This window comes from Danaus plexippus, assembly GCF_018135715.1.
Source record: "Danaus plexippus chromosome 9 unlocalized genomic scaffold, MEX_DaPlex mxdp_26, whole genome shotgun sequence".
Classification (NCBI taxonomy): Eukaryota; Metazoa; Arthropoda; class Insecta; order Lepidoptera; family Nymphalidae; genus Danaus; species Danaus plexippus.
The window spans coordinates 1674166-1693348 of record NW_026869848.1 but is presented as its reverse complement, the minus strand read 5'-3'; the positions used below and the strand labels follow the sequence as shown (position 1 = coordinate 1693348).

The window sequence follows — 19183 nt, the reverse complement described above, 5'->3', positions numbered from 1 at the left end:
TGAATGTTTAGCTGTCGGTTTGTTCGTTTTAAATTTTGTCCAAACAGTATAGAGTTCTGGTGATGTAACGCGTCTCTTGAGATGGAGAGAATGACAGATCATTACCGCTTACCGCACCACCACGACCGCAAGATTACTCGACCGAGAAAATAGTTACAATGTTACAGAGAACGGTCCATAATGCATGATGTATGATGTGTTCAAGTATACATCAGAAGAATCGCATTTTTAAGACCGTCCAAGTCTTTCGCAACAATCGCAAACGTTATTTTAAAGCAAGCGAAGCAATTAACCCCAAATTCATCAAGATAACGAAACACTTATGGAGGGGTTTCTATACTAGTTGTGGCGTACTTTTGGGTCAATCTTCTGCTTATTGCCTTTCAATGTCCATAAATTTAGATACGTTGACGCCCGTGTCGAATTTGATTCGTAATTGTGGTGATTAGCGGAGAAATAATTTAACGAAATTTTTAATTATGTTTCTATTCATGCATGCATAACCAAAAAATATATACTCGTTTTTTTCGTATCTAATTTTAAGGCATGTTGAATGATTATTATCAAATATCCATTTAAAGGATGATTAAATACTTAATGAGTATAATATATTCTGTATCCTATAGAACTATATTATCATAGAACATTAAATATGAATGTTATTATATAATTGCCCAAAACATTATCTTTACCAACATCATTATCACAAATAAAATCCTTTATATCACATGTTAGTCTCGTTAAACGGCCTCAACGTTAATAAAACAGTTCATTTACGACACCGCACTAAATAAATTACACTGTTATTTAAAGTTTTATAACGTGTGTATGTAGTCAGCAATGAACACGGTTTTAATGAGTCTTACCAGTAGATCTGTGTACCATAGCGTCATGGCTTGGCTGGAGTCCATCCGAATCAACGCCAAACGAGACGTCTCTTGGTCATTGTCAAAGCTCAGCATTAGACTTATACAATATAACAATATTATTTATAAGTCCGTCGGTCGTTGTACACTCACAGATAGATCACTTGACGCCCAAAAGCTATACCGAAATCTCCCAGCGGAACAATCCAACAGCGAATCGTATTTTAATAACGCAATATTATTATTGATATATTTTAGTTGAGATGCAGATAGCACAAGCTCGATAAATTATACGTGAGGGACTCGCGCTGCTGACGGGCGGCTCCGACGGTCGCCTGAAGGATTATGGCGAGACTTGCGTCTGAGCAGAGAAAGTATTCTAGCGCAGACTCCGCGGCGTCTGCCAAAACGACGTTTTTACTCTTCCCAAATTGATAATATTTTCCGGACGAGTCGCTTTTGAACAACGGGGACAAATCGCCGATACTTTCTTTACTGTTACTGTTGGCTATTTCTTTTTTAGTTTTGTGACAAACCGTGACGATAGTTAAATTTATATAAAACTATGATTTATTGTTTCGGAGTTAATACCTACATTGTACAGGTTATACGACACTATATCTGAACGCTGCTCAGATAACGTAACACCTCATAATAATTTTATTACGTGTGTCTGTCATCAAAAAGTGTGTAAAATATGAATTGTAGAACGTAGTTCGAACTGTCGTCAACCAAGTCGTAATTTTTGTTTAGAAATGTAGAAAATACATTATAATAATGTTGATTCGTCACACTTTTCCTTACGATTACGATACAACCAATGTTTTACCACGACATATTATTTTTTACATTCACACATAACTATTACTAGAAAGAGTAACAAAATAAATAAAATGTTCCGTTCCACATCCACCATTTATTCTTTCATATGTTCAAAGAATATGTACCTATTATTAATTTGACTTATAATAGACCGCGCTTTTGGAGCACACGAAACCAGCGTTGTTAGAACTGTGACAAGTGACACTTTTGCATCCTCCTTTCCTTCAAGCACATTTAACTTGCCAACAAATTCTCGGAATTTTTATTTATGTATAGAAAAAAAAATTTAAACGATTTTTGCACCGGAACGTAAAGCCAAAAGAAACAAGACAACACCGTTCCTCCTCTTCGTGTTTTTGGTTTTTAAATTCAACTCAAAAAAAAAAAAACGGAAATATGCCGTTTTGGTTTATCTGGTGTCGACGAAACAGTTATCTGTCAACAAAAATTTATCTTGTGACTTTTAATATTTACCTTATTTCTGAGCATTAAAAATCGTCTAACCAATGAACCAAAGAGTACATTGACCTCACCGTCTATTTTTTTGCAGCGTGTTGACCTTAAATAAGACAAAGTGAAAAGGATCCGCATTAATTTAATATTCTCTATGATATCACGATTTAAATTAGCTAATAACATAACAGATTGTAATTGACAGCGAAAGTGCGCATCCGAGTGATGGATGCGTAAGGTCTGAGGTGATTTATTATCACAGGGAAATACTTATTTCTGTAACGAGCTCTAATACTGTTAATACAACTGATTACCGTTATTTGAACCTTTTACGTAATACTTTCTGTCCCACAATAAGTTTATAATTTCTTTTATACATTACTAGAGACGTCCAAAGTTGCTCAATTCATATCATGACGCATCTCTCCTTCTATTCTACATGTCTTTGTGCTAATTTTTTGATCACAGTGCAACAGGGTTCAGCTGTGTAAGTGACGAATAATTTTATTTGTTGTAAAATATATTTCGTAATGTTTTAATGAACGCATAATTTAACGTGAGGCACGCGGTCCAGTCTTTTGAGGTGGAGATGTGGTATAATTTCATTCTGGTACCTAATCTAGACACGGTTACGTAACATCTAGAAAGTATGTTTTCAATCCGTTTGTGCAATGAACACTATGTCTAACAATCAAAGTTTATTTTTTTTTGAGAAGCATAATTCATAATAGTTTTTAGAAACAGATCTATTTTATCGGGAATCACAACGAAGATATTTCAAAGTCTTTTTCTATGTTGTATTTATATATTTTTTTGATATCGAATATCGTGAATAAATAAATTTTGAAATGCGCCGTATTCTTAAAACAAATTTGATATAAACATTTTAGATTTTGGTTCAGTTAAACCGAACTAACAAAATGCGCATTACTCTGTATGTGTTGTTACGTCAGGATTGAACGTCATGACAAATTTAGGTCAGATTATATATACATTTATGTTTACAGCATATTTAAATTTATTAACGATGCACAGAGTAATGTAAACCCGCCAACCTAGTGAGATGTGCGACTAAGAATTTTCATTCAGTTTCACAATGTGATAAAACAATTCCGGCTTTGATGTTGTGTTATTATACAGAGATATGACCTACATTGTGAGGCGGAACAATCCACCGAAAATCAGATCAAAATTAAATCGAAGCTTGTGAGTTGTAACTTTATATGAGAGCGAGGAAAAAAGCATTTAGGAAATGTGATAGAATTAGTTCTCGATGCAATTTAGCTGCTATATATAGAGCGGTAATGAAAACGACAATAACAAACAAAGAAAGTTCTGTTGAATACACAAACCGTGCGTGTGTCCGTTATACCGTTCGTAATTACTGCATTGTTTTGTTTTCGATTTCAAGCCCTCGTCTTCGGCCTACATACGAATTACGATGACGCGAAGAAAACCAATCGCGCGTAAATGATCTGTGTTACATTTAAAATGCAATTAAATCGTACGATTCGATTCTCAACAAAGCGGTTATTTGAGGATGGCCGAAGTTTATACGGATGTTGTTTTACAGAAGCTTTGTTCGTTGTTCGGGATGAACTTAATTAATTTCCTCTCCTGTTTCAAAGGAACTTATTGTTACAAAACATTATGTACGAATTACAATATATATGAAGATGTTCCCGTACGCTTCTAGGTAACAGTATGCTCTCTTGAGTGAGAAATGACAGACAAAATAAACTGTCCTTAGACACTTTCTTCATGTTAACAACAATGGATACGTAAGTCGCGTGTAATTTGGCAATAGACAAACGTTAATACACTGATAGCTGGCTCGAGCCAATGAGTCATTGTACGCTTTCTGTGCAATTAGCCATAGAAAGTAAACCATTATAATTGGTGAGCATCCGCCAACTCGATCGACTGCTCGATGTATCGACGTGGAAACGCTGTCTTCACGGACAACTAGGGTGATATTGCCTCGTAATATCGATCGATACAGATAATCGATAAGCTGAAATCAATAACTACGGAACGTTGATGCGGATAAAAAAATAACATTATAATATCGCGTTCCTAAAACGTTCAATAGCAGGCACGCGCAAAAATGGTATTACATAAAAAATAATCGATAAATCTCAACAAAGTATCATTACAGACTATAAAAGAGGTTGCATTACAGATAACACCTTAGAGTTATTTAAATTCAGAAGGCGGATTGGCACATGTGTATGGTTTTCTAGTAAAATCTTTATCTATAGATACGTGGTGTGAGGTCGATCACCCCGGGGCGGATGGGATTGAATTGCATATTCTATAACATCTTGAAGCTATCGTTAAATATTAACACGCAACTCACAGTCAACAATAAAACTATAGTTAGAATTGTTATCATTTGTTTGGATACTATTTTAATACGTAGTCGTATGTATCCTCATCAATCTTGCGGACCTTACATATGATAGATATACCTATGTTAAATTGTATATTGAACCGTATCTCATATTTCTTCATGAAGATGACTCATGTACTATATTTTCTATAAATAACTACAACTCCGTGTGACATATCACGTGTATATCAATATACATAACGCTTTCGTACCTCAACATAATATGAATCTAAATATCATTCATAAATACGCGTGAATCACTTCATTAGAGTTACATGTGTTATAATTATTCGCAAGTCTCGAGCGTCGCTAGGTCTGGCCGAGAGCGGACGAGTGCGAATGCCACATGGCCACTGTATTGAGCTGCTTATACACTATGTAAATCATCTAATGAATGAACTGGCCATCATTGAATACACTCCAAGTCTGCATTAATTGTACACAGTACAGTGCTTCAGCTTCCAAGCAATAAAATGTTCATTGCAAAACAATTCAACACCATCGATCGGCGTATGTGGCATTCGTATTCAAATTAAGTATGTTTCAATAATTATAATTTGTGATCCATTGCTTTTGTCCTCGCATCTGGGGACTGCTATTGTTTTTTTGTTTACTGTTTTTTTTTTACATCCTGCGATGTAACAATCTAATTAATTATTATGTGCCTATTATTTTATACATGTATTAATAACTGGTTAAGTTGTATGTATTTATCTATACAATAATCTTTCCATTATAATTAAATAAGATATAGGATATATGAATTCCGTCGTAACAAAACACAATCTTTAATATTTTTGTTCGCTTGACTATCAGTTAGTTTTGGAAGATAACCAAAATTATCGGATTGATTTTGTTTCAACTTTTCCACACAGTTGGAAGGAAAATTTCAAATTAACTAAATTTATTAAGCGAAAGACAGGGTATTAGACAAAAAATTAAAACAATAAAGTCTAAGAGCACTTCTGACATAAACTGATCAGAAACAAACGTGAAAATACATACTAGTGTCTCATTGAAAGTTTAATAGTCGTTTCTATATAGCATCATATCGGATAAGCTCGTGACTACCACGCATAATACAGAAGCAGCGCCCGTTCTTGGAAGCTCGTGGGACGGACAGACACACAGACTGCGAAATGTAAAGCAATCGTGGCCGTTGGTCAGATGTGTCGGAAGTGGAACACTGTAGGCAAGCGTGACGTGACTTGAATCATGTACCGGCGATCTATTGATATGGCTTAACAGTGATGAACAATGTGTTCACATACGTTTAATATAATATTGTGTCTACAAACAAACAAATAAGACACAGAAACATATAAAATATATAACATCAGATTTAGTTATTATGTTGGTTGAATAAAATTGAAAGATCTTTTTTCAATATTTCTATTAAAAATATTTTATACCAATATGTGTTGAATAGTTGAAGTTACGGAGGCTCGTCCAAAACATAAAATAAGAAATGATTACAGAATACTTTGTTTACAATTCTGAAATATTCTGTGGCGTGTTTAAAATTCAAATGGGTGTTCGTGAGGAATACAAGCGCGATACGTTTGACATTTATGGTGTACGGATAACAGTCGCATACGAACAGATAAATCGGTTTCTTAATTTAGTTTGCTATAAGTGTTCATAATAACGTTATATAGATGTATAATTTTAGTACAACACTTAAACAATATTCACAGCAGATCGAATTTTCAATAAATCGCATGCGTCGGGGGAATTACACGCTTCGTTGGATTTCACGGAGTTTTGAACATTTTGACGGCGATTATGTTACACGTTTATAAAAAGTCCCTTTCGTTGTCGTTTTAAGAATAGATTATAGTACGACTTTTACTTTTATAAAATTATTTTATTATTCATTTAAAAATATACAAGTTAATTTAAAAAATAGTATTATATAAGTGACTTCCTTTTGCATCATTTTCATACATATTCTTATTAAAGAATATATATGACAATTGAAAATTCATTAAGTCTAGTTTCTTAGTCGCTAGATAAAATGATAAGCAACAAATAGATTAATCACTAGGCCTTGCTATATAGATTCCTAAATATTCAAACGACCTGAAATTATCCTTAAAGTGATACAAAAACCATATAATTTTATCGATCCGTAATTTAAATCTAATGACCGTAAAAGTTTAATTCGGTGATATTTCTCGAACCCTCATTTATTATTCGGTATAATGTTAAGTCTCGCTATTTGCTAGAGGGCTGGTCACATAAATCTGCATACGCAATACACTCGTAAGCACCGTCCGCTCCGTAACACGCTATGTCAAACTGCAATTTGCATCAATAACTAATTCTTATTTAACATGCGATAGACTACTTCCTTTTCGCACTGCCGATGAATGAAACTTTTAAATAATAAACTATTTTTTCTTTAATTTTTATTTTCATAATTCATATAATAAATTTTATTTTTTAATTTTAAGTATCCGTAAAATTTATTATTTAGACTTTTGTACAGCAGTGTTTCGTTCGAGGTGAAGATAATGTCGGAAGTTTAATTTTCCAACAAAGCATCTCTGACAGATAACGTGCGAGTGTGACTCACGGCCTCTATAGTTTGTTTGATGTTCATCCGTCCTTAATAAAATTTAACGTACGGATTACATTAGCCCTAAGAAATAGGTCCAACTTTTATATCTGACAACAAAAGAAGCGATTAAGAGAGCATTTGATTTGTTTGTAGTGATTTATCGAAGCAGCCGGTGGTACGTAGTATTGTGTGTTAAGGACCGTACATTGATGGCACGCGTTCACAAATACGATTTCAAATTGGAACGATTCAAGGATGAATAGTGATTGCGTGCTTGAGACTCGATTTGCAGGTTGGTCACGTGCGTTCACCGCCGGCATGGCATCACATCCTCGCTGTATTGGCCACAATAATTAATAAAAGAAGCGCTTGCGCGGGGCAAATCTATGTTCGGTAATCAATAGCATTTTGACGCATCGCTGACGGCTCCGAGGACGGATTGTTGGCTCTCCAAAATGTTATCGCATTTAAAGGAACGTAATTGGAATGTAATGAATCATTTTGTTAAAAACGAAACGTGAACACTTTAACTTGTATACAACTCTGCGAAAGAAAACAAAAGAATTTCTAGGGAAATGTTATCAATAGTAGATAATTTTAACCGTTCAAAGAGAAATATGTTCCGCATGCGTCACGAAGTGAGCGGCGAGGTTTTTTTAAAAAAATATATGTAATACGTCCTGACACTTTAATATGAAATGCTCACATTGACGGCATTCCTGAAACAACTACATCGTCTGTCAGTTATCTCAAGACCTTTGAGCTCTGTACCGTTTGATGTGTTGTACCCTTCACGTGTCCCGATGTTTGACGCTTGACAGGCTCTATCAGCTGTCATCTCCCGCCCATTATGCACCGCGTATAGACAGCTGACCTCCGCAGGTTGCCTCCAAGGCCACGCACCTTCCCAACCAACCTTTCGCATTGAATATCGACAGGTTAAGACCCCGGAGCGATTGTTCCGTTTGTATTCAATGGGTGGGTATTCATTTGATTGGTGTAAGATAAATGGCGAGGTAATCATTTCTGTTATCACATTATCTCGAGTTAAAATGTTCAACGTTCACGTTTTTCATTGTTATGTCCTCAATTATGTACCATTCATAATTACGAGCGCTGTGGGTAGGGGACGAACGGAGTGTTGTAATAAAAAATATATTACGAATAAATACACTTAGGGCAATATTATTTCTGAATAAGTCACTGTTTGTATGACATAGAACAGGGACAGTTCGCTACCTCCGCTGACAAACTCGTGGACTGTGTTTTGATTTATAACTGTACTTTACTAACAAATCATAACAACAGCCCACTCCAACGTCAGACTGTTGCTCAACATCACCAAAATAAAAGCTTCCATTGACAGTATTCAATGGGACATTTAAATTTATCTTGAGATGGGAAATAAAATAGTATTTATCTACATTAGATTTTAAGTGCTCTGATAATAACGCAACACTAACATCAAGAAATAACACATTCAATTACTATACATTTAATGTATACAGAAATATATAATTCTGTGCCTCAGATTCACATATAAGAATAAAGTATTGCTTATTTTGCATAATTCTTACGTAAACCGTTAAGTCCCTAGCTGCTAGGGCTGTTCATAATAACTGTCGAAAGTATTTCATTAAAATGGAAGAGGCGTTGTCTTTAGCTGGCTGTCTATAGCTTTCGCTGGGTGGAGAAATTTATATTATGAAGTACTCAATTTTATTGAATAATGAATTGAAAAAATTGTTTGAAATCCTTGTCACGTTATAATGAATTACACTCGGAGAGTTAGTTGGACGTTCCTACTATTTTTATATCCTTGGTTATGTTTATCAGAGTTTTTACTTTTTCAATAAAATGAAAACTTATATCTGAATAACCAACGAAATGTTAAGCTTGTTGTCTGTTGCGAAACCATTCAGATTAAATTCTCTTAACATAACTAAACACTAGTCTGCGTTTAATGTAAATAGTACGTAGATTTTAGATTTATATCCGAAAGGATTCAACGAAAATCAACGTTATAATGTTATTCAAAGGACAATGACCCAGCTCTTGAGAATTACGATCATTTTAATATTTTACATAAAATTAATTAAGGTCTAATGGCGGAGCATTAGTGAGACTGATTAACGAACGCAAATATATAAATAGAGATTAAAAGAAAAGAATTAAAAATAAAATACCTATTATTTTAATTCAAAAGAAATGAAAGTTATCATTGATAAGAACGAGCATACACAGAGCAGTTTAATTAGGAAATGTAATGTTTATAATATTTAATATTTTAAACTACATTACCGAGTGACGCTTCGCATAACAAAACTTATTCCTACCGCTTTAAGGGTTGCTTTTGGCTTGCATGCATGTAATGCTAAGTCTTACGACACACGTGCGACAATCAGGCCGTGATAATCGAGCAGCAAACCGCGCAAAAATTTCCGTTGTGTAAGTTACAGCTTTATTATTATATATAACTGTGTATTTTTGTTTACTTTGTGAAAGGAGTATTTATAGTATTAAAGAAGTTAGTAACTTTATTTACATCAAACTAAGATTTTCGGATATAACTACTACGCGTTTTCCGTCGACGGGCCAACGACGGGAGTATGTAGTTTTAAAATATCCGAAAAATCTTAGTTTAATTTAAATCAATACATGCGAAAACTTTAGATAACATCCATGACTTTATTACTGTAATTGTTAGCTTTCTGTACATGTTAAGTATGTTTCGGCTCGAGTGATCCAGTACTGTTGTGATTAAGGGAATTGTTTTAGTACTAAATCTATATATGAATAAGTAACGGGCAAACAATATTAACGTCGAATTGTACAGTTAAAATTTATCTGAGGAAATGCTTGGAGCTATTAAAGAAATGCATTACATAAGAATAAAAATTCCATCTTTTGACAAAGACACATATATTTTCTAAATGAAAATTCAATTTAATAGGTATTTATTGTTCAATATCCATTGCTCTCACTATTACGACTAGTAATTTATGTAGTGATATGTGTATATTATAGTTCAATACATATATTGACCCACATCTGTTGTGAACAACCCTTAGAGCCCGCATTCTCAGCCCGTATTGTCTGAATGTTTAACGACTCGTTCAAACCGCCGACTATGTCTTTCTGATATGATCTGATAAGTAACGCTACACCTGGACAGATAAACATCGACGCGTGCCAGTCATATGGTAATTATAAACATATATTACAAATAAAAATATGTCTAAATACACTTCATAGATATATATTTTTTTATAATTATAATAATATTTGTATTTAATTATAGATTAAAATTTTCAAATCAAACTTATTGTGATCGGTAAACGAAACTTATCGTTCTCAAATGAACCTTGACATATTTAGAAATACCGAAGTGTAGGAGCTAATATTATAAGCGACTAAAATTAGCGCGCCATGATTTACTTACAAAATTATAATAAACAATATCAATTTGTTTACATTACAATAATTTAAATCATTACAAAAGCTGCAGTCCTTAACAATGTTCCTTTATATTATGTTTTTTGTTCTAATATATTTTGAATCAATAGAAGTCAGTATAGCCTTAAATCAGCTGTTCCTTTGTCGATATTAAACATATCTGCGTTCGATTGCGGTTTAAAAAATTATCGTCTCTACGACTATAACAGTCTCGCGGATGACGTAAATCAGCGTTCGCAACACTTGCCCAGGAACGAGTTTCTGGACGGAGGAACTGGTGTTTTCATCGCGAAAATCATCTTAATATCAATAGCAGTAAGGGCTGGTGATAGGCTGGTGATAGCCCAGGACCAGTTTCGCTGCGAGCAAGGTCCCACAGACGCGGTCACAGGGCCGGGGAGCAATACCCTCCACAGACAAGTTTACTATTTTCGTATAGCAAATGTAACAGAATGCATACGATTTTAATCATCTCTGCATACAAATAGATTTTTAACAGCGTCTCAAATATTTAAATACAGCGTGTATTATAAACATTTTAATAAGATTTCAAAGAGCTATTTATTTTTAATAAACACCGTTAATCAGTTTCCCTTAATACAAGTAAGGGATAGTTTTTGTCGTGGTCTCCCACGTTAAGTTTAGTTGCAATTAATATTACAATACGGATTACATTCCAAATTTCCTTAAACATAGTAAGAAATTGTTCCCACAACAAAATCTCGTTCACAAGACTGAAGAGAATAGTTAGAATTTAGTAAATAGGATTTTATTAATTTTTAACTTGATATAGCATTTTGTATGAGACGAAGTAACATTATGACGTCATCGTTTGATCATGCTCTGTGCACGAGGCGGGCACGTTTCTCCCCAACCCCTGGATGATTTGTTCAAGCACATTAGGGTCTTCTGTCACACAGGAGTATTGATATAAAATTGTTTTATAATTAGTTACTGACTTAAAAAGAGAATTTTGAGTGAACAGGTTTATACAATATAGTAAGATCTGAAGTATACTGAGATTTAAAGCTTCCGAAATATATGTTTTAAGATGTATGTGTATGTTAATACGCACATATCTCAGAAACGACACTATTACATAAAAAAAGATTTATTAGAATTATCAATTCAGAATATTATTTTAATATCATGAATTATTGAGCGACATTAACTATAACCGAAATTCAGCGCAGATAACTAACCGTTCGTTATATTTAAACTCAAAACATGTTATGTGAAAAAAAGTATTTTTATGAGAATTATGTAATTATGACTTTTTAATTTTATGATATTAACGTAATAACGTATAACGAGAGTTAATATAAAACGTCGTATATTTAAAAACGGGTACAGTAAGTAAGTAAGTAAGTAAGTAAGCGTATCATTACAAATGTGGTTTGGTTTAAGAATACGCTTTGTATACACTTACTGTTTATTAAGTGTTAGCTTATAATAAATTATTTATGAAAAAAAAACCTCTGATAATTTATTAACTACCTACCATAAAATGCAAGACATTTTACGTTCACAAACACCCTGTTACTGAATCATTACAATATTAATATATTATAATATTTTGTGCATAATTTAAAAATGTATGCATATATTTAATATTGATTTAGAGTTGACGTTGAATAGATTTATCGTTTACGTGAATATGTATATTACTTGATTTGATATCTCAATAAATTAAACATATTATAATGCGACAGTGAGACTGGAGAGACGGGCATTTTATATATGTACCAGTTTGCTATGTCTCAAATGAATTATACTCGTTCGCGTCACTAACTCACTATTGCATCGTAAGTTTATTTATAATACTTCTAACTCAAAACTATCGTAAATTTCGTCGCGACGTTTGACAACGAACTCGCTTTTTCAATGTATATGTTTATGAAACTTGTTTACTTCACCGTATGTGTCTAATTTATTAGGTCGTTTTACGCATTGTGTAATGTTTGCTATACATAAAACTCATAAGTTAAATGGACTAATAGTCTATGTTATGGACAAAAATATTTATAATATCAAGATAACAATGCACTATATTTATTTGATTAAACTGTGCCTACCCTTACCCAAGATCCTGTGGAGCCCCAACGCTTAAGTCTTTTCCCAAAAATGTTTTGACACTGTGACAGGCAGGACACAGAAGCCGCTGGTTGTATCTTGCCGCTAAAACTATCAACTCTGTCCAATGTCATAATGTCCACATTAAATGTATTAGTTCTAGTACACAAAATTCACTTTATATATTATAAAAATTCGCGTATTATCAGCCGAGACGTCCGTCCGTGGCGAGGTTCTTACATCGAGTGTGTTCGTAGCGTTTTCCACCAGCCGGGAAAGCTTCGCCCGCCCAGACTGGCCGTGTGGCCGGCAGATGAGCGTCAAGCGGTTAAGTAATGCATCGCTGTATAGACCGCGTCCGCTGTGACGTCATCGCCATAGCGTGATTACGTCACGTGACGACACGTCCGATAGACATGTGACATTACTGAGCGTGTCAAGTATATAAAAAACAAAAGCGAGAGTCGAATGTACTCATTTATCATGAAAGCTCATCTTGTACGTGATATTATAGATAAGTATAAAATGCTCCAAATATTTTATAAATTTTCTTAACCTCTTACTTTGTACTGTTACGACACATCATTAATGGGAACATATTATTACGTTTATTTATAATAAAGTGATCAATGAACTACAGATAGTTTGAATTTGGCCCAGGACGAGATGGCGCACTGCAGCAATAGACAAAGATCTTTACATTGCCAACTGTAAACTTTTTAATATACATTTGGAAGTTGTGCGAATCAAAACTATACATACAATGTAATATTTCAGCATCTATTTATCGTTTAAGCTTTCGTGATCGCCGCCCATTAATTCGGTGTGAGTCCTTGGCCTTGCCTAAACGACCTCCATATCAGACCACTCCAAGTGAACATTAATTAATTAGCAAACGATTCGCACTAATTACCTCCATCAGATAAAACGGAAGCTTACAAAATAGTGATGGAAAACCTTCGTTTACCGTTTATTTTGAAATTCTTTGTAAGTTTAGTAACACCCTCACCTCTGGAGCTATGATTTTATAGCGGTTATTGCTATTATTTATAGTTAAGCAAATAAAATATGAATTATAGCAAGCAGCAATGAGTAAAGATTGTGGAATCGGTATTATTGATTAGGATATTCCATGTATGAGTCTGTTGTTTCTTTAAATGGGGAAGGTGGCGTAATTTTCTTCCAATATCTACTAAAATTATCTCGGCCTGATCTTTTCTATTACCTGTTACAAATCACGCAAACGAACGTCAAAGACAAGTAACAAAAAACAATAAACAATGTTGAGCCAATTAAAGAAGCTAGAGCGTCTTCCGAATCTTTGCACTGGGATTATTTTTGGACTTCTAAATACGACCAAATATCTAATTATTGAATAAAAATTTATGTGTGAATATTCACTAAATGTCCCTTCTTTAATTTCCTATACAATTCAAATTGATATTTCTCAGTAAAATCTAACGCTACTTAACGTAAAATGTTAACGTTTTCACCTTATGAAGTCACATAAAATATTTCCGAGATATTGTGTGGAATAGACAAACATACGGTAGCTTTTTAGAATGTTCCACCGGGGTAGGTGGAAAAGTGTTAAAAAAAACCACAAGCGCATGTCGATGGTCGATGTTGGTCCTCGACCACGCGCACTCCCTTTGATGTAACAAACATTATGTAAATATTTACTTTAATATATTATTGACTGCTTCCGTTATGATAAAACAAAAATCCTTACTAGTTACTCCTTATAAGCATTAAGCCATTATTACTCTACAGTTCAGAACACTATATGATTTGACAAAGAATATTTAACAGTAATATTTGAGGGTTCAAAACAAATATAGAATTATTTATATCTGAATTAATTTAAGATAAATTGGTGACACTCTATATATTTTTGATGGTAAATACGAAACCGAATTCGCCCAAGACTTTATAAGACTTGAAGGTTCTTTTCGTTTGCAGGACTAATAGAACGTATTACGTAATACTATCATAACTTATAAAGTTAGGATACGTGTCTCTGTAATGTGATAGTTAGACGTCAACCGCAGTTCGTAAGCACGTAGGACTGGCCACGTGATCCGCGAGGAAGTAGTAAGTGGAGGGAATCTGTTGCCTTTGTAGATTTAGACTCAAACATTTCAAATCCAAACTTTTTTTTTGTGGCTTAGTGTATATATTTTGTAATAATAGTGTAAGGTTATCAAATAAATAAATATTTAATTCAAGATTTCAAATCGACTGTCGAGCCATCACGCGTTAAAATCAATCAGTTAAATATTTGCGAGTAAACACAAATACATACATTAACTTATATTCAAAGCATTCATAATTAAAAAATATATATTTTTTTAATTCAGTGTTATAATATTTATGTTAAGTGTTTGAATCGTTCAAGTTTTGTTGCAATATAAATAAGATAAAAAATAATAAAAAAAACCTCAATCAACATCAGCGATGAGTTAACTTTTGATGAGATTTGAAAAAATCCTCTAAGAAAAAAGATAAAAATTAAATCATTTCTATCACAAGCTCATTGTTAGTGAGCAGATCATTTAATCTCCATATAATAAAACTAATGACGTGGCGCATATCGTCGTGAATAACGAAATACATGCGGTGACTTCAAAGCAATGGCTTTGCAGAACCAGCAGCGTCACGACGTCCAAGTGACGAGGAAATGTTCCTTTTATATGAGTCAAGTTTTATGAACCGCGTGAGGACGATCGCAGGATCCACAAGAAAATATAACAGCTCAATATGACTAACAAATTATTAGAGCCTTTTAACGGATATTGCGTATCATAACGTCTTATTTATAATCGACCAGTATTAATTTACCTAATTATTTAATCAACAGCTATCATATACCTTATTGCTTATTCCGGTTCTGTTTTAACTGTATAATAACTATTAAACTTTTAATAAAATACTCACTTTGTAATCATAGTGCTTGTTTGTTGAATAGTCAAAGTCTCTTACCTGTAAAAGACATTACAATTTATTAATAATGAAATGAAAAATATTAACAGGTACATTCGATACATCTTATGTACAATAAATATGTAAGTAAAGGAAGTGTTCTAAAGCTATTTACTTGTTATGCAAGTTTTTTGAAATGTTGACATTGAAACAGTAGCATTTGACATATTAAGTTTATTTCAAGTTTGCATTAAATGTATGTAATTGAGGCGGTCCTGGGAGCGGAATGAGAGCGGGTTAATAAAAAAGTTGTCGCCGACACTCGTAACCCAGATAACAGCTGTAATTCAATCATAAGGCATACAGAACACGATATATTTATGTAATACATTTACCGAAATAATCTCGACGACCATTAGAGCTACACTTTATATTATGTATATGTCAATTCATATTGACATGACGAAGTACATGAAAACATCAGAAAAAATATAAACAAAAAATATGACTTTAATGTATATTTTGGTTATTTCATTTTAAAAATTAAATAAGGTTTTCTCTTTATATCTTAAGAACAAATTCTCACAGGGTGGAACAAGTGGGTAGCCACTACGGCATTATAATATTATTTTAATTCTTTAAGGTTTTCAAAAGCAAGGACTCCATTACAAAATGAATCAATAATGACGAGCGATCATATTCAAGACATTTCATCAAACGAAGAAGTAATGCGATGATAACTATCAGAGGTCAATTTAATGTTATTCTTCATTTTATTTAAAGTATTTTCTTTCTGGAAAGCATTTTCCAATTTTGTATAATGGTAATATTAACGAGGCGCATTTCCTACGCGGTCCCATTGTAAACATTGTATCATAACTGTCAGGCCGTTTATTTTTAGCTCGTGTCAGAGCAATCATTAAGCCAGCCGTGACTTGGCAGAGCTGCAAATTTTTTATACGGGCCACCATTGTCTCCAACACTATGTGCATTCTGGCGAATGTCTGTTCAAAACTGTTCTAACATTCTTTTGTTAGCCAACGACTAACGAAGAATCTTCGACCTTGCTGGCAAAAAGTAAATTGTATCAGTATATTGTAAAATTAATAAATAGTCAAAGACAGTTGATGGTCCATAAAATACTTAACTTTATGCATACGACGCTAGCTATTAACTAATTTTATTGATGCTTTTGTTCCGAAAAAACTCTTTGAAGGGCTATTATATTTATACACATACAACTTCAGTCCAAATGGTTTGCTCACAGTATGGTAGTTAGTATTTTTTAGGATAATATAACAATACAAAATAAATTCACACATATATATTTCATGTATATTCTTCAGTTACATATTTTTTATAATACTTTTGTCTTGTGAAAACGTAGAAAGAGATAAAAACATTATTATAATATTAAGATAATACTTAAACGAAAATTTAAAAAGAAAAAATAATGATCCCACTTAACGGCTCAAGACAGTGAGTGTGTTCAGCATTATATATTTAACCATTATATTGAAACGGATATGTTATATAGATGTATTATATAGAGATGACAAGCCAGCAGACGGCCTTCTTAATGGTCAGCATACACCGTCGCCCATGGACATTGAGCCAGCCCATGATTGATTTGCACTTACTTCACCACAGCCAGGCTCTATCAGTTCAAAAATATAGTACTGGTTGCAGGTTCGTGTCTCGCTCGAGTCGATGACATCGCAATATATATGTTCTCTACGAATTTTGATTAAAATAGAATCCAAATATATATTACGTCTGAATCATTCTCAATGAATATAAATATTTTTGGTCAATTTCATCTCAATTCTGAGATGAATGGGTGCTGCTGAATAACTCGAATCTGAATGGATGACGTAACAAACTTAAAAATGATGTTGTCTTTCGTTTATTCATCTTTTTATCACAGAAGATTGGATTTCGTTAATAACATTGAGTTTTTTCTATTACTCCCTTCGATATGAAATACAATCAATATAATATAATGTAAGCGAATAAAAAGAAATAGGTCAAGATGATAGCTGGATATAGAACTGTTCGTAGGTAATATCAGGGTTCGTATAAACTGACTAGTGGAGCTCATGATTACTGAACAGGCCAGTTTCCTCTGAACGCGGTGCCGAGATGTGGGTTTATTGATTTCCAGAATCGATCCAATACGACCATAGTGTAAATCGTAAACCTCCCCTGAGCTAATATTGTATATCGTAAACACTAATAACATATTTTAGGAATGTACATATGTATATGAACATACTAATGTTTCTGTCATAGTATAATATGTTTGCGTGAAAGCTATATATAGGATACTATTCTGGGTATATTAAATTTCAATTCTATTTTAGTAAGAACTTCAGATTAAATGTCCAAGTCGTATGTGGAAGTCTATTTTCGTATTGTTAAATTACTTCGAGACACTATTAAATCGTTTGATACACTCGAGACGATGAAAAAGGCTGAGCTTTATTCTCGATACGAGCAGGAAATCGTTTATTTACGACTCAAACCCGTCGTTGTAGGAATAAAACAAAGCAACGTTGATATCTCACTGAATAAACATAACATTCTAATTTACTTCTTTGTTTTGACATCTGGGTTTTGGGGGCGAAACTTTTCCTACTATTCCTTTTACGACGTCAACGTCTCTCACTAAAACACCCCCACGTCCCTGGCTGCCCTCGTTTTAGGGTTCCGGACTTGTGTGTCATATACTAAGAATTCGATACATTCATCTTCTTAGACGAACGTCACAAAAGCATGCGAATTTTTAAACACAAGAAACATAAAACCCAATTAGCGGTTGAAGACACCGCGTTATTATTGTAACCGTCTTATAAAATTAAAGGTTTATTTTTGGATCAGCAAATATCTTAGTGGAATATCATTGCGAAATCCACGGCCGAGTTATGTCAGAGCGATGTGATGGTCGAGAGCTGGTGCTGTCTCTATAATGAGCTGGATAGCAGCGAAATCCAACCATAATAGTACGATTGAACCAAATATAAAACAAGAAGGATGCTTGTTGTGTGTTTTTAAACGGAGTCCTATTTCTGTTTACAATGCTTTGCCGCACGTGGTTTCTAAATCTGTATCGGTGCTCAGTTGTTAGTCTCAGGGTATTTTCTCTCACGTGGCTATATTACCACTTATAAACAACACCCACGCACTATGTCTGGAAACCGATTCCATTCTAACTCCGTATTAAAGTTAAATTGAATATCTTTTAATAGAATTAATATTTGTCCGATAATAACGAAACGATTTGAAATGGTTTGCATTGTAGATGCAAATGTTTTTTTACTATTAGCTTATTTTGAAGGTGAGACTAATTTGTTTCAATCCTAATAGAGTAAGGCGTAAGATTCGGTAATAAAGATACCATTTTTAAATAAAATATCTGTATCTGTTAAAATGTCTTCATTAAAAAACGTCTTTATTTTGTTTAAAACAATGAGCATTTTTCTCTAAAATAGTATTTTTTCTCTGTTAAATAATGAAGTCAATAAATCAGGTCGTCTGATAGGATTCAATGCTCTTAAACATCATTATGAACATTGCGCGTCCTCGTTTAACGGATTATTCAGGTAAGGTTTTACTTATTCACATAATTACATAAAA

The 19183-nt window shown here is 33.5% G+C and overlaps 1 protein-coding gene across 15 annotated transcripts in view; it reads right to left on the bottom strand.

Annotated features, from left to right (window-relative positions):
- LOC116767309 (rho GTPase-activating protein 23) overlaps positions 1–19183 on the bottom strand; it is a 174129-nt gene that overhangs the window by 8073 nt on the left and 146873 nt on the right. For 14 of the 15 annotated variants that reach the window (XM_061527511.1, XM_061527504.1, XM_032657566.2 and 11 more), the window contains one exon: positions 15563–15607. The exons of the other annotated variant lie outside the window; for it this stretch is intronic. In XM_061527511.1, coding sequence (XP_061383495.1) covers positions 15563–15607 — 45 coding nt within the window. The remainder of the gene's footprint in view (positions 1–15562; positions 15608–19183) is intronic. 15 annotated transcript variants of the gene reach the window in all.